At 25.0% G+C, this 17,833-nt stretch overlaps 2 protein-coding genes across 4 annotated transcripts; one reads left to right on the forward strand and one right to left on the reverse strand.

The window, feature by feature from the left end:
- Window positions 1-880: 880 nt before the first annotated feature.
- LOC132920257 (protein disulfide-isomerase) lies at window positions 881-6,340 on the reverse strand. Its single transcript, XM_060982502.1, has 9 exons — window positions 6,172-6,340; window positions 3,162-3,359; window positions 2,807-3,075; window positions 2,502-2,735; window positions 2,236-2,436; window positions 1,991-2,161; window positions 1,788-1,919; window positions 1,557-1,646; window positions 881-1,269 (listed from the first exon to the last, which is right to left on the reverse strand). The coding sequence occupies exons 1-9, from the start codon at window positions 6,338-6,340 to the stop codon at window positions 1,213-1,215; spliced, it is 1,521 nt and encodes a 506-aa protein (XP_060838485.1). The 3' UTR covers window positions 881-1,212.
- Window positions 6,266-16,471, forward strand: LOC132920258 (methyltransferase-like protein 22). 3 transcript variants are annotated; one of them, XM_060982504.1, is made up of 7 exons: window positions 6,266-6,404; window positions 9,896-10,070; window positions 14,417-14,539; window positions 14,601-14,789; window positions 14,962-15,129; window positions 15,900-15,999; window positions 16,163-16,471. In XM_060982504.1, the coding sequence occupies exons 2-7, from the start codon at window positions 9,968-9,970 to the stop codon at window positions 16,347-16,349; spliced, it is 870 nt and encodes a 289-aa protein (XP_060838487.1). In that variant the 5' UTR covers window positions 6,266-6,404; window positions 9,896-9,967; the 3' UTR covers window positions 16,350-16,471. The 3 variants fall into 3 exon arrangements, with proteins under 3 accessions (XP_060838487.1, XP_060838486.1, XP_060838488.1); XM_060982503.1 differs by lacking the exon at window positions 6,266-6,404 and adding an exon at window positions 6,875-7,141; XM_060982505.1 differs by lacking the exon at window positions 6,266-6,404 and adding an exon at window positions 9,158-9,240.
- Window positions 16,472-17,833: the final 1,362 nt, after the last annotated feature.

Genomic DNA, 17,833 nt, shown 5'->3' on the forward strand with positions numbered 1-17,833 from the left:
GAAAACACCTGAAAGGAAAGGGTAAGGTCAGTATGATGATAAAAACTAATTTAGAAAATATATATTCTTTAGTATTATCTGTTCAATTCATATTTTATAGAACATTAACATTACAATGTAGGATTACATGAAATATTTGGAACATTTCTTAACAAAACATAATTGATAATATTTACCTTTAAGTATCTAGCTAAAAGGTTATGACTATAATTTATAAAATGAATCTTATATTTTAAGTGTTTTGATAATATATCATATATTTTTGTATTAACATTTCTGGGAATTAAAAATTATATCATAATATAAGTACAATTTAGCACTTAGTATTAAACATTATCATCAGAAAACAATTATTTGGTAAAATTTCGTCTCACGTGTAGCAATTATACACTGACTAAAAATAACTAAATTAAACTCACATGCCATTAATCTATCACATTTTTGAATATCGTTGTACTGTCTTTAAAAATGTGTCCTTTAAACCACCATAATAAATTAAAAATATGTTATATTAAATCATAAAGCATTTATTTTAAAGTAACTACAAAAAGATAACATTTTAACAAACCAAATGAAGTAAAAATATGAATTTTTGTGATGTTAAAATAAAAATACACCCACGCTTGTTTTTAATACATAACAAATGTAAAAAAAAATATAAATATATATATGATGATTTGTATCAAAGTATAAATAAATATCTATGGCTAAACTTTACCATTACAATTAATTTCAGAAATCAATGTTATTATTAGTATATAAAATTAGTAAAAGATCTATAAATTAAATTACTCTAGAATTTGAGTAATTGTGGTTTAATAAATAAACGTTTTTAACTATAACTTAAAATAGTGATTCATGAATTAATTAAAAATATAAATATTAATTTTATTATTTTTATTTTACTTATCAAAGAAACATCATAGACATTGATTTAAAATAATATGGTTCTTAAGAAGTCAATTTCAGAACCATCTATGACAGTCTTGAGAAAGGGTACATTATGAAAATTAAATTAAAATTGTTTTTCATACAATTGTAATAATACCAATTTTGTAGAAATTAAATAATGCAAATACAACCAAAATTAGCTATATATACACAATTAGATATTAGTTCAATTGTTGAACCTCTAATGTGCTGAAGTTTTTCACGAGTAAGATGGAACAAAAAAATTAATAATAATTATAAACATTTCTTTACAATTAGTATCTACAACTCATCTTTAGGCTTCTCACGTTCTTCTTCTTCTTCTTCTCCTTCCTCACTCTGTAAAATAACATTTTTATTTAATAATTTTTTTATGATTTTTATTTTTTACACAAGCATGTATCAAATAAGGGTGACCTATTTATAGTTGAAATATTTTAAAAATAATTTTTTTAATTTGTTTGGACATGGAAGTATAGCCATGATTATATACAATTTCAAATCAAAATTTTAATATTGTTAAAGGTAAAAATTTGAATATAAAAATGTTTGACTCATTAGCGAGGATGGCTATTAAGTATTAATCTTTTGTAGAAATAACATATTGATTCAAAAATTATAATTACCGATGTGCTAGAAGAACTTTCTTGTTTTCCATCAGCTTCAATAAACTTAATGATTGCTTCTAATGTTCTGTCTCCATTATATTCAATGGCCTAAAAAATTTAATTCATTAATGAAATATTTCGTAAAAGAATATTCTACAATGTTTTAAAATGTATATAATGTGAATTTATAGTTGAAAGCTCATAGTTAGAAAAATTAAGTTTAACAAATAAAAAAATGTCTTAACATACTTTTGGATTATCTCCCTTTGGATAGAAGGTTAGTGTGGGGAAGCTGGAAATTTTGGTATGCTCAAGTTCATTAACTGTAGCATCCATTTTGGCAATGATAATATCATCTTTATCACCAAAATATTCTCCAACCTAAAATATAAAATTAATACGAATAAAAACTTGATTTAAGTAATAAATACATTAGATTTTTATTTGTTTACTTTGTCGAAAATTGGAGCGAGCTGTTTACAATGTCCACACCACGGGGCGTAAAATTCCACAAGAACATTCTTAGTTGAATCTAAAGCTACACTATCAAAGTTAGTAGCAGTCAAAGTCCAGACTGGGGTCTTGTTCCAATCTTCAGGTAATTCTTCAGAAAGTAAATGTTGCTAAAAAAAAAATGTTTTGTCAAAAACAATAATCAATAGCAAATAAAATAATTAGTAATTATCATTCATCATACCTTAACTTTTCCTTCAACAAAATCTGAGACGAATTTCTTTACATTTTCTCCAGTTAATTCGGAAGATTCTGGTTTAAATTTGGTCATATCATCTTCAAGTTTGATTGCTCTCATGCTTGGTACTTCATTCTTTTTCATTCCAAAGAACTCCAAAATCCTTTGATGTTCTTCTTCATCAGCATCAATAGTAACAAACACAATCTAAAGAAATACAATTTAATCAAATTAATTAACTTGTATGAATCAATAAATACAATTTAATTTACTTTTCCTCTGAAGTCAAGTGCAACAGGCTTAATGTTATCAATGAATTTTTCGAAGTGTCCTTCTTTTTTAGATAAGAAGAGTAATAAATGACTCTTAATCTGACCACCAAATATTTTTTGGGCAGTTTCTTGGTTGAATTCTATAATAGGAGGCAATGAATGAACAAAAATAAATGTCTTGATGTCTTCAACATTGGAAATCTCTTCTTCAAATACAACTTTCTTTTCATCAAACTAAAATTAAAATCAAAATTTATAAATAATACTATAGTAAAAAAATTATATGTTAACATTTTAAAGCTTACATCTTTATATAAAACAAATGTATCCTTGTGTTCTAAATCAGGAAATTTAGAATAATCTGATACAATACCAAATGGATGATCATCAACAGAATCAGCCAGTTCTGAAAATATTTTTGCTGCATCTGATTCCAAATTTTCGAAATAACCAACAATAGCAACATGTTTTCCCTCGATGAACGATTTGAATTCTTCTTCTGAGTTCAAAGCTTTTGAAGCTGGGCCAGACTTCTTTATTACCCATTGGATGATTTCATCCTTAGTTCGGCCACCTGCATTGTTAAAATACAAAATAATTATTATAAAATGACAATTTCAATAACACTATCAATCAGAAAAAAAATTATTTTTTGTATACCTGAGTAGTCAATTGGTTTTCCACTTTTAAAGAACTTCAAAGTTGGATATCCTCGGATACCAAACTGTTCAGCTAAGTCACTCTCAATAGTAGCATCTACTTTGCCCAATTTAACTGGTATTTCATTCTGGGCTAAATGTTGAGCTGCATTTGCATATTCTGGTGCTAATTGTTTGCAATGACCACACCATGGTGCATCTACAAAATGTACATAAAACAAAATTATAAAATAATAAATAAAGTTTAAAAATAATAACAAAATTTAAATTCATTGAGTAAAAACTTTAATTTTTATAATTCTTATGTTCTTATAACCAACATCTACAGCAAACAAATAAGGATTATACACAAAGTTTTAAAAAATGATGAGTTCCGATACAATTTTCATTAATTTCATAGAATACTGATTTACTTTCTAATTAGTTACAAACTTGATATAGGACATTATAATATATGATCCACATTAATAAATATCATTAATAAATCTACTGAAAAAGGCATATAATAAATAAATTTAACATAACATTTATATTTTATATTAGCATAAATATTATATATTTTAATACCCTAAAACTTATAAAATCTAATCATTAACTTATTTTTATTTATTATTATAATTTAAATATCTTCCTACACTTATAAAAAAATTAATTTACTTTTGAATTAGTATAAAAGAAAATTAATATGTATAATATTAAAACAAAGTTGAAGTTGTTTTGACTGATTTTTTTTTTTTTTTTTAATAGTTTTTAATTAGTTAATAGCTTTTTTTGTTCTAGTCGCATAGAGCCAAATGAAAATAAATTGTACCTTAACAAAATGTATTAATTAATAAAATATATTGATTTGGTATAAATTAAAATTGTTGGATTTGATGTAGTTAATGTAAATAAATTTTAAGGTTTTACATTTAGCATTACAGTAGAGGCTTTAGCTCAATGGTGTATAAAGAAAATAATTTCAGGGGGGGGGGGGGGGTGTTAAAAACATTTCCATTCAAAATCAAGGCCCGTACTAACCATACACTTCAGGGAAGTTTGAACCCCTAACCCCCCCCCACTATATACGCCACTGCTTTAGCCTAAATGTTTGTCAAGTATGATGCACAGATATTTAAACACATACAATCAATTTTTTTCCATAGATATATAAATATGGGACATCTAGGTTAAGTATACAATTTTATACTTGAAAATGTTATACTGTACAAATACCAATATTTAAAAAAAAATGATATATACAATTACTAAAAAGTAAAACGATTTTCAAAAAAAAACAAATTTAATATTCATGATAATTAAAAATACAGTTAACATTAAAAATATTTTATTCTGAACATAGAAATTAGTTGTTAAATATGACTGCTATTACATTATAATTTATAGATAAAAAAAAATTTAATCAATATTACAGTACACACACAAAGTAATTAATTATATGGTTATTATTTATAAAGATAAATTTTAGTTATTGGTTATCAATTTTAATAGTACCAATCCCATAGATATACATTTTAATTTAAATAATAATAAAAGAAATATTAATAACAAGATATTTTATTAAACATTATACAAACAAATAAATATTTAAAAATTCTATTTTTTTTCAACAATAAAAAATTATTAAGAAACTTGAAACTTTCAAAAAATAAAAACAATAATAAAATACAATTTGAATACAAATTGTAATGAAATTATAATTGGTAACATATTAGGTCAGACAAAATTAAAAAAATGTTTTTTCTTTTATCAGTTTTTATATTAGTATGAAAAATTAAGCCAAAAAAAAATGCATAGTTTAATACTTCAATAGTTCAAAATACTTCAATTTTTGTGAAAAAAAATATGTTTATAGTCAAATATATGGTACTAAAATTTATGATACAGGTTATAGCTAGTAAAATATTTACTCTAAAGCATTAATTATAGAATGTAAATAGTTAAATAGTAGGATGACATTTTTTAAAATAATAGCTATATAATATAAATTATAATCAACATCAATATAATTATTCATTATAATAAATTAACAGATAAACTTGACTAATAAGAAATTATGTTATTAATATTTTGATAACACCATCCTATAAATACAGTTTAATATAATATCAGTTGCTTGAATCTATTTATGATGACCATATTCAATAAATGGTTTTATCAGATATGAAAATTAAAAATATAACTAATAATTTAATAAAGCCACTTAAATAATAATAAGCTTTGCAGTTTATTTTTATCTGTTAACTTTATAAACAATTATTAAAATATCTATTTTCTCTATAAAATAATACTAAATGTTTTAAGATATAAGAATGGATTGCTAATGCCATCATTGGTTAATTTGTATTATTTCATATTTATGAATTAGAGTTATAAAAATTGAACAATTTTTCTTTAAAAGCTATAGAAGTTTAAAAGAAAGTATATTAATCTATTTAATCACAGATTGTCACATATCAAATGTTAATACCTTTAGTCTATATATAAAACTTCCCTATTCATCAAGAGAAATTATAAAGTATTTGTTAAAATATAAAAGCGTTAAGAGTAGGTAAAATAGTCAATAAATAGTATTCTTTTCATTGAATAAAAATAGGTGTAGAGGATAATATCTAAATATGTACAGACGAGATAAAAACACTGATCACATTTATATTTTTACTATTCATTAATTATTCAAAATTGTATTCTTTATATTTCATTTGAAATTATACATAAAAATTAAGAATTTCAACTACCTAAAAGTAAGAACTTACAAAATTGACCACCTTTTTATTTAAAAACTATATTCAATATAATATTGTGTACTGTTTAGATATTACAATTAAATAAAAAACCAAAGCCACAAAGACCCTCCCCCCACTCTGAAAAATATGTTTCTCGATCAATGGAAAAACCTATGTGTCATACAGTAAAATCACTAAATTAGATGGGTCGTGATGACGTTTTCTAACCTTTAAAATGAAACAGTTTTAACGTTTGTAAACAACATGAACAAAATTTTTACTCACAGAATTTGACGAGTAGATATTCGGACGACGAGACAATACTTTGGAAGTTGTCTTTTGTTAACACAAGTACGCCCTCGTCAGATTCGACGGCCACCTGTTCCTGGACACCGGCGTCGGCGATCGCCGAGTTTACAAACAGGAACGCTGCAAACGCTACGTGAAGGATCATGTCGATTCGATTCTGCAGAAAAGAAAATACAAAAACATGCATCATAAAGAGAACAACATAAAAGGTGAGTAAGTGGTGGGTCACCGTTAACCACAGGTAATTATTACAATATTGTACAGTTACGACAGTACAGCAAACGAGATGTTGAGATCGACCTATAAAATATAATACGACAGCCGTTGACGACACCGAGGACTTTAAGTACTTACCGGAGAGTGCTGGATTATAATGAAGATTTGACGTGTACGTAAAATTTTAAAACGACGTATAAAACTAAAAAAAAAAACTTAACGGATCTAACAAGTATTACACTGATGGGACTACGACGACCACTTCTGCGTTGGTTGTGCGAATAGCGACGGAAAAATGTGCGTCGTGCGGTGTTGTTCGCCGCTGATAAAATGTTGATGATGTAAACAAAATGTTCGTGCTGGCTCGTGGTGCCCTATCATTGGTCCGCGGGCGCAGTGTACACGCGAACACATTTTCGAGCCAATAATTGTAGCGTACGTCGTCTGCGTTTCCTCTCTCTCACTCAACGCACTTAATGCTCAACAGTCGGTGCTCTTATCTTACTTATCTCAATTCAGACACGTCAAAAAAAACATAATGATAATGTTATTATTAATTTCGTAAAGTACTGTGACCATTACACGTAGTCGAAAGAATAATAATATAAGGTGCCTTTATACACATTATACACCATATGTATTTTCTTGATTTTTCTTAATACGAAATTTTCAATGATCCAACGTTAAGTGCATAAATAGTGGTTACTCATCCAGATTTCAATATAGGCCGGTATGTAACTGGTAGCAACCATAGATACAGGGCCGGATTTAGAAAGGGCTAATTAGACTAAAGCTTAGGACCCCCACAGTTTAGTAATTATTTAATATTTTAATGTTAAATATAAAAAAATGTATTTAATTTAAATTTAAAAAAAATTGTATAATATAAACTTAAACTACTGGTAATTAGTTTTGCGAGTAGTGAGTTGAAAATATTAAATGTTATTTAATAATAAAATGTGATCATTTGTTTATAGATTATGCCCGGATGCCCCCCCCCCCCCAAATACTTCCGCACAAGGGCTACCACATACTTAAATCCGTCCCTGTATAGATATTTCTTTAACATCTATTATATATTTATATTATATGAAATCACATCTACTGCTCACTAGTATTCGTAGGTACCTAATATTTGTATTTCCTTATGGAAAATCTTTATGCCTACATACTATACAGGTACATAGGTAGACTATCCATTTGTGACGGATCTCTTTCAGTAACATGGCCGTCCCCAGGGGGGGCATGACAGGGTACTTCCTCCTTAGGATTTTAAATTTGTTTTCCAAAGCATTATTTGTAGGTACCTAATTTTAATAATTTAATGTAATAATGACGGAACATAATAATGTATTATATAAATAAAATGTATAAAAAAAATTTTCATTTATTTTTTAAATTAATTTTGTCTCCCCTCCTAAGAACAATGTATGCCGTATGGGGACGCGGACGCCCATGTTCAAGCAATACAATTTTAAAACTTCAAATTTAAGTTACATCTAGACCATTTAACGTTAAGTCTGTCATAGTTGGTAGGCGCGGGGCGGGGTCACGGGGACATCGGTGACCGGCATAATTTGAATATTACATTCTGCTTATGTAGTGCTTACCTACCATTCCTATACGAATTACTGGCTGTCTCTAACTCATAATATACAAGTACAACCTAGAGAATATATTAAGATATTCTATCTTGCCGATGGTTCAAAAAATATCGGTGCTATTTTAATATTTATAAGAAAAATTTATAATTTGTACATTACTAGTCATCAGTGATATTTTTATTTTGTTAATTATAATACAAAATCTATAAAGAGTCTGTATATTGATTAATTATTATGAAATCTATACAAAAATAAAAATATAAAACAAATAAACATTTAATTTTTTTTTCAATTCTTATAATAAATTAAATTGCTGCAGTATTATAATACAGTCTGTGTATTTAATATTAAAATATAATAGTAAATTGTGTACCTATGTAAATTATAAGATTCATGATTTCGGATGATTTGGATAATGTATACCTAAATGTATAATAATGTAATGATAATGTATACAATAATCATATATATGATGATTACATAGTATATATAATCTGTTTAATTATTAAAATTACGTAATACTACACGTAAATGGGTTAGGACGGGTTAGATAGAAAATATTTTATAGATTCTGATCGGAGTGATAAATGTGTTGATTTTATCATGATGTGTATTTTTTCTGTGTGAGTATTGAGTATACGCTAAGTTTTCGATAACCTGCTTCGTTTTAAAAAAATTGGGGTTGTTTTAAACAACTAATTAGATTTAGTTTGTTTTTTGATTCCCAGTACTTATTTTTATAATTGAGAAACACGAACAAATCGATTTTATTTTTTTAATATAACTGTAGATACTTAAAATTTGTTTGCTATAAATATTTATATTATCGTTTTCTATATGTACAATAAAATTTCGCTTTTTTTAAACTATTTATAGGCATAAGAAATTTTTTTAGTTTTTTTTTTTATAATTGTCGATAGAAAATTATATTTGCTGGGTAGAAATACTTGAAAATGTATTATAAACCATAAAATGTCTCATAAGTTGTTAATTAAAAATTTCTCATCTACATCGTATTAAATATCTTTTTATACATTTTAGATTGTATTCACTATGAGTTAGTGAGTGATGACTTTACTGTATACAGTATACATTAAATTTTTTTATATTAAATGTTTTGTCTGTTTAGCGAAGGAACACACAGGGGGCAAATGATAAGTTCTGCGTATCCCCAAAATCAGAATCTGTGTGTTTTCTTGCTGGATCAAAAATTAAATATAACTAGGTACTCATTCCTCAATATACGATTTTGACTCTTTACCAGCTATTAGTTATTACACTTGACTTGTCTGGTCTCGCTATAATCCCTATAGTTCTATTTTTTTTTATTTTACAAAAACAATTCGAAACATTTAAAATTTTAATTTTATCTTTTACCTTATATACCTTATACAATCATGTACTTTAATTATATTAATAATATAATTGTATACGCTTTGATTTCTATTCTTTATTCGAAATCTTGATCTTATTCTTTTTCCTTTAAATGAGTTGAAAAGTTTCAAAATAATTATAAGACCAGTTTTTATATGCTTAATTTATATAAATTTAAATTATGAAAACAATTTAATTAAAAAATAAACACACGTATATACGTTTATAAATATACTCTTTTAAAATGATAATACTGGTCACTTAAACATTATATACTTATTGAGGAATTGAGGACAATAAAACAAATGTGCAGTATAATAAAGTTGGCCGCGTTAGTTGGCTATAATAATCATATCACAAACCCTGAGCGTATTTTTTTTATTATTTTTTTTTTTTTTGGCATAGGTACTTTTAATAGAGTCCTGGCTATTCTTATTTGCTTATTTGCTTATTTAAATGTATGATATCAATGAGCATTAATTAAATGTATTATTATGTTCTTTTAGATATAATGGTGTTATAAGATGTTTGTACAAATATGATAAAATCGTTTCATTTAATCTGACAAAATACAAAATATGGAGACTACAGGTACCACTACAAATACTCGTACTTTACAGTCGGAACTATTTCTAGAAATGAACGAGGAACAAGAATCTAGTGATACTCATGACATAAAAAGTAAGTTTTTTTTTAACCATTAGTAATAACTAATAATAAATACTATAGGTCTAATAATGGAAATGATTAAATGTAAACCCAGACACCCAGTTAATCGTAGGTATATTATTTTATAAACGTATTAGTAGCCATCAGTATACAGTAAATATATCATTTCATTTTGAATCATGGATAAACATAAAACATATAACTATCTATATAAGTTGTATTATAGGTACACAATACCATAATAATATATGTAAAATTTAAAATTCAACAAATATTTATAATATATGTATTCAACCTCTATCGGCTCTATCCAACTGTTTAAATAAAATTAATTCAACTTAATATAATGCTTAAAATGATACCGTTTATATGTATAAATTGCAGTATACCAATATCTAATTTAAAATATAAATTATAGCCTAATAATTAATATAGATGTTATAGCATTGATTATAAATACTAGTATACTAAGTGATACTAGTAATACTAGTAATCAATGGTTATAAATTATAATAGTTACAGTAGCTATACCTATTATATTGATTTTATCTAATCGCTTTAGGTAGCTATTATTAATTTATCATAAAATAGATGAACCTAAATATAAGTTTTTTCATACGAGAATTTACTACTTTTTACAAAATCGAGTTTTAGTAGGTATTTTGTATTTTTAAATTTTAAATATCTTTAAAACTTTATTAATTTCATAAAATAACTTATTTTCAATACTTGAAAATATATAAATGTATAAAGTATGATACGAGTACATGATTATTTATGTACATGTAACATATTATATTCATAACTATAACTCATATTATTAATACAAATTTAGGAGCATAGCCGCATAGGCATAAAAGTATTAGATGATTAAAACTACTTACTTCAAACTTCTCTTTAAAAGTGTACGATGTTACGTAAATCAATATTTTGGCCAAATATACATAGTTTATACCTTATCTTATTTTTTAAGTAAAATAAGTAAATATAATTTAATAATACACATTTTTATCAGAAGTCTTATAGTAGATTATAGTGTATGTGTAATCTATATTATATCTTATACTATACATATAGTTATAGACTTATAGTACCTACTTTACTGTATTATATAGCCACAATATGAACAATTAGATAATATGTAATACAATTAATAAATAGTTATGTTAACCTGTTAAAATAAGGGCAAATTGATATCGGTATGCTGCATAAATGGTGTCTAGTGGATCACTGTAATGGATATTGGATGTGTTAAATTTAAATTTAATATATCTGGGGTCCTGGGGATATAGCATTGTATACGAAAAATGATTCCGAGCGGAGACGATCTGTCAGCTTAAATCACCAAATACACATTTCATATTATTAATATTTAATTATTATAATAATACATATTTATATTTATATTATTATTATCTTTTGAGTCAATAGGGTAGCTTACCGTAAAACAGTATGAATAGGGTTATGAACTTATGGTATAAATAGGTAGTATCTAAAAATAAATCTAATTACGTATAGTAAAATATATATTCCAACTGTTCCAAGTAATAACTTTTACCGAATAATTTTTTCTTTACCCCCCTCTTCCTCAAATTTACTACCAAATACCACCAAATCAAAGTTAAAAATCTTAGCATTTTTCTGTAAAAATTATAATTATTCATTTATCCCGTTATCCGCTTAGAATCTAAAAATTGAATTTTTTTTTTTTTTATATTCAAAAATGAATAATATGCAGCAGAAATGTATACCGAATATTTTTATTAGCATTTATTAGGCCATGGTATAACTTTCAAAATGTTTTGCTTTATTTAGTGTCATTTATAGATGTGAATTTTTACTAATAAAATAAAAAATAACAGATCTTTATTCAGAATTGTTTTTTTTTTTGTGACTACCTAAACATAATCCGATTAATTTTCAGGCTACAATAAAATTGACAATTTCAGAAAAATATGACTAAAACATACAAAAATAACGAATAATTGTATAATAAAAATAATATTTTGAAATAAAAATAGATATTATAGAAACCTCTAAATCCACCTATATATTTAAAATATTCTATATTATTTAATGAAATAAAGAAAAATAAATCGTTATTTGAAGGAATATCTTATAGACTTTATTAATACTTGTGCTCCCTGGATAATTTTCAATAATTTTGACTTGGTTTACATGGCTATTGCTTACTTACAATTTAAAAAACCATGACCAATAAAAAATCAAAATTTTACAATCTAAAAAAATGGCTTTTTATTAAGTTAAGTGCATAATAAAATAATATTTTATCACTCCTAAATTTCATCTTTAGTTAAGCCAAAGATCCTTGATAAAAATAGAATATGAATTTATTATACTCGATAATTTAATATATTATAAATTAAATTAAATTATCGAAATAACAAAATCATTTTTAAATGAGTATTTAGGCTCTAGTTATTCTTTGCATTATTGTTATTACTGATGATATACGCATAGTGTCATATACAGCTTAACGGAATTAAATATTTTCAGTATGACCTCCTTTTACAAACCAGAAATGCTTATACAGTTAGGTATATACAATAAACATATGGACATATGGCATATGTGTTTATACTCTATACGGTAAAAGGCACATCACTTTAATATTTTTAAATTAATTTTGTATTGGATATTGAAAATGTATAGAAAAAATTTACATTGGATAGGTATATTGAAATTCATAAATAATGAAACATACCACTGTATATTGCAGTAACTTAGAAAATTAAAAAAATACCATTTTTTTTTTATATTACCTATGGTATACTAAATTCGCATTTAATCTAAATATTGTTTTACATTTATTGGTAAGCTTATAATTAAATGTAAAACAGTAAAACGTGTATTGCTGCAGAATCATTAATATATGGAATTATATCAATTGCAGTAATTTTTTATTTTATTATGTATATTTATGTCATATTAATTATTATATTAGTCATAGTTGTTTGTAGTGTTTGTACAACATGTCAACATATATAGTACATACTATAGTATTACATATAATGATTTACGGAAATAACTTATAATGTATTATTATTATTATTTACTTTATAAATTATAATTTAACTAATGAAAAATGACTTAACTTAACTTAACTAAAAAACTTAACTAACCCAATTTAGTTTTTTTATACCGTTTTTAACACCTACCAAATATTCAATAATCTGCATGATTAGATAAATTCGATTATACTTATTATTTTGTATTATATTATATATGTCGATTACATATTATTATTAATATATTGCCATACAATAAAGTTGTAAATACATTTGACATAATTTTATTTATAACAAAATTAAAGTTAAAAATTAGAAATATATTAATTGAATAACTCGTGAAAGAGGAAAGTGATTATGGTCAACAATTTTTTGTTACCCAAGGCCTTAGCCAGCAAAATTTATTTGGGTGTGGGGGTTAGAGTATAAAAATGTTATATTTTGTACAAAAAAATATGAAATTATAAAAATATTATTTTATTCAATCTTATTTCATGAAAAATTTTCGGGGGGGTCTGAACCCTAACCTACCCCTGACTACGGCCTTGCATAGACCTACCGAGATATGTCTGATGATATACATATTTATACATGCTACACGTGATTATACTGTAAAAATACAATTAATTTTAAAATTATTTAAATAATACTATAATATTTAATATTGTATAATATATAATCAATATATAGAATACAGATTTATACAAAATGGAAATGGAATTTGAGATATTTATTATTTATAATGTATATATAATATATCAGTGTGACTGTGACAGTGCATAAAGATTAAAAATATTTCAGATATTTCAGAATGTACAGTATTGTATAATACTATAGTTATTGCATTCGCCATTTAAAATTTTAAAATACATTATAGAAATATTAGTACCTATCACCATTCTACTATTGTAATGCTGTAAATCGTATGTAATCGTATATTATACAAACCTAGTGCGTCGTGTGTGCATAGAAGTATATATTATATAGGTATACCAGAAAACAATACATTGTAAACTACGTGTATTTTAACATTATTTTTCAGTGGCATAATAGTATGTATAATAGGAATGTTGTCAAATCATCAGTACACATTTGTAAACAAAAGTAATTATAAATAAAAACGATAATTATATTAGTTTCAAGAGTAAAGGAATCTAACATGCATATAGGTGTATCAATATCGGAGCCAGCTAGTATTTCTCTAATAGTGGCGTGTTCGACTCTTATTTACCACAGAATATAATAGTAAATGTATACAACGTGACTTTTTTAAATGTAAAATCGGTTGACAAATCATTTTTTTCTACATAAATAATCAAGTATTAATAGTTGTTAGGAGCACATTTAAATTTAAATGCCAACCAAATAAACCTTGTCCAGAACAATTGTCCGTAGATGAAGATGGAGATCTAGTGGTTCGAAGAAGTCCGCTCGCCAAAGGCATTATAATAGGTAATAATGTTGTAGATTCCGTTATACATAATTTTGATATATATTATTGCATGTATTATAGAGCATATAAATCGAACTTTATTAAATATGGTCGGTATGCAAGTGTGGCGAAGCGCGTTATTAATGGGTGACTTTATTCTGGAAAACAAGGATATTTTCACTAATGATCAAATTGTATTGGAACTTGGCTCTGGAGTAGGATTAACTGGAATTTTAGCAGCCATGTATTGCAAAGAAGTCATTTTTACAGGTAAACCTGGTTATTATACTATAATAATAGATGATTATGATTTATAAAAATACATAGGTTGTTTTAGAAATCTATACTCATGATTTATTGTAATAATATAGTCAAATATTATAAAAAAATTAAAACTATATCTATAACTAATGTTCTATGATATTTAATTAAATTTTTTTAGATATCAATAACAAAGATATATTGTCAATGATTGAAAAAAACATAAACTTAAATCAAGATTTAATCGTTAGTCGCACAACAGTTTTACCTTTGAATTTTAACGAACCCGAATTGCCTGATGCACTCTATGACAAGTTAAAAAATTTACAAATTTTAATAGCTGCAGATGGTATGTTATATTTACACATTATTTACATTGTAAATTATAAAAATAATTAAATATTTATATATATATATATATATATATATATATATATATATGATAAAATGATATAGTAATTAACCTATACCTAATGATAATTATATAAGTATATACATCATAATACATTGTGATCACGTTTTAAGATAACACTATAAATATTTCGTCGTACGTATATGCTTTAATTTAACTTAATTTTTTATTATTGACACACAAGATTAAGTATACTAAATTTATTTTTGAAACCCAAATGTTTAACCTTTTATCCATCTAAGCATAGTAAAAAAAATGTCGTTATATTTAGTATACCTAATAAGTATATAATTTTTTTAATCAAACATTCAAACCTTTGTTTAATTTTATATGATTTTTAGATCATTCTCAGTCATTCAATTTTTAAGATAAAAGCAAATTATGTAAATTAGCTTTAAAAAAATAATTTTCAATTCAAATTTTATCTCAAAAAGGGAGAAGGGTGCATTTCAAAAATAATTTGTTGAATGTAATACTGTGTGTAGTGTATGCTTGAGAAAAAAATTACAAATTTGATTTTTCCAAAATAAGTTTAATATTATATGTCCTATAATGCTTTATGCAGAAAAAAAACGCAAATCAAATTATTTTTCTATCGATCGGAATATGTATTTAATGTTACCAACCTTAAATAATGATCTCATAGTATAATATATTAATTAATAATATTTAATATTTATTAATTGTTTAATACAATTTTTTTTTAGTGATTTACGATAATGACATAACCAAACAATTTGTCAATACCCTAAAAAAAATAATGACAATATCTCCTAGAAAAACCGCTTATATAGGAATGGAAAAAAGGTATTGAATGTGTAATAAATTTATAACGTATCTATATAATTATATAATAATTTCTTATTGTACAACTATTATATTATATACTATATAGTACTATACTAGTATATATACTTAGTACTTACATATTACTTAAAATCAATGCTATAACACCTATTTCTGACAACAGGTATGTATTTAGTTCAGTCGATTTGGAAGTTTGCGCTCCGTGTTACGAATACTTCAATGATCTATTATCACAAAATAACAATTGGTGTGAAGTACAGCTATTAGATTGCAATTTTTCACAATATTTCCAGTACAACAAAACCAAAGAACTAGTTATATTCAAATTAACCGCCAATAATTCCATGTAAAAAATATTGTTTAAAAAGACAAAAATAAAATGTAGGCACATTAAAATTAGCCATTGAATATTTGAATAAGGTTATTATTGTAATTGAAACATTATTTAAATAAAATATTAGCATTAATCAAATGTTTTACAATGATTAACTGATTTACATATAAATCCTTTTCTTTTTAGCATTATCCAACCTAACCTAATTGTTAAAGAAATAATGGTACTGAGACTTGAGCATGCCTGGTGCATTAGATTATAAATACAATATATGTATATATAATAAAAAGAATATACCTATGATATCACCATCACGCCGATGATCATTATATTATTTATTATAACATATTAATAATAAATTATATTATACATTCGATACATACAAATTAAAATAAATTCTTTACTAGCTAATTCTCGAAATATTTTACTCAAAATCTAAAATACAATTTATTCGGCTTTAAATACTACAATGCATGATACCTTTATAAGTTATCTAATAACTTTGTATTTTTATACATTTGTACCTTTATTAAACGCCAAATGAAAAAAAAATTATACAAATATATTATATCAAAACATCTCTAAACAATTTGACGTATAGTATCTTTCTTCTACTCATAATAATCTATCCGATAAAATTATCTATCAGTAAAAAGGCTGTACGTAGCCAAATTTCTAAGCCCTTTTCTAAATACTATACTTTTAATAAAAGTCATTTACTTATTAGGTCTAAGTAAAACAGTGAAAATGTTTTTACTCTTGAAAAATGTTCCAATTTAACATAAATGCGTGACACCCCGTAGAGAACACTCTGAACACTGAATGTCACACAACAACAAAAACCTTTTAGTGTCTATAATAATGCGCCGATACAAAAACTATTTCCACTGCGTTAGGTTTATGTTGTATAACAATTTTTAAGTTTTTTTTTTAAATTTTTTATTTCTTTAATATTCAATACGAAATACGAATATAGTTTCTAACCAAGTTATTACTTATAAGAATAACTAATAAATATTATATGATGGTGACTGGTTAAGTGGTGATTCAGTGCTGCATGTATACCTAACATCTGTATGTTATAACTTATAACTTAAACTTGTTTTGGTCTTTTAGTTCCCGTCTAATAGATTTAACGTAGGTATATAAATTATATAATATAAGGACCAGTGTGTTATATTGACGAGTATGTTATACTATACCTTATCAAAACAAAATTGTTGGCACCAAACTTAAATTTTATTCTATAATGAGACAATAAAACTATGATAATTAGTTACCAAATACTTCATAACCTATAGTTCGTATAAAATCTCAAGATAATCTAAAATGTTGACTCTTTAGAAATTAAAAATGAAATAGAAGAATAGAACCACTGCAGAATATAATATAATATCTAATATATTGTTTAGATATACTTTACTCGGTGAAACACGATCGCGTAAGATTTTTATCTGTAACTTTAAAGCAGTAAAGCACTGTAGCTAATTGATTTGAACT

Source organism: Rhopalosiphum padi, chromosome 2, assembly GCF_020882245.1.
Source record: "Rhopalosiphum padi isolate XX-2018 chromosome 2, ASM2088224v1, whole genome shotgun sequence".
Classification (NCBI taxonomy): domain Eukaryota; kingdom Metazoa; phylum Arthropoda; class Insecta; order Hemiptera; family Aphididae; genus Rhopalosiphum; species Rhopalosiphum padi.

Coding starts and splice junctions, on each gene's coding strand:
- LOC132920257 (XM_060982502.1), bottom strand. CDS start 6,340: ATGATCCTTCACGTAGCGTTTGCAGCGTTCCTGTTTGTAAACTCGGCG. Junction 3,360..6,171: donor ATATCTACTCGTCAAATTCT/GTGAGTAAAAAT, acceptor TACATTTTGTAG/ATGCACCATGGTGTGGTCAT. Junction 2,736..2,806: donor CATTTGTTTTATATAAAGAT/GTAAGCTTTAAA, acceptor TTTTAATTTTAG/TTTGATGAAAAGAAAGTTGT.
- LOC132920258 (XM_060982504.1), top strand. CDS start 9,968: ATGGAGACTACAGGTACCACTACAAATACTCGTACTTTACAGTCGGAA. Junction 14,790..14,961: donor CAAAGAAGTCATTTTTACAG/GTAAACCTGGTT, acceptor AAATTTTTTTAG/ATATCAATAACAAAGATATA. Junction 15,130..15,899: donor AATTTTAATAGCTGCAGATG/GTATGTTATATT, acceptor ATTTTTTTTTAG/TGATTTACGATAATGACATA.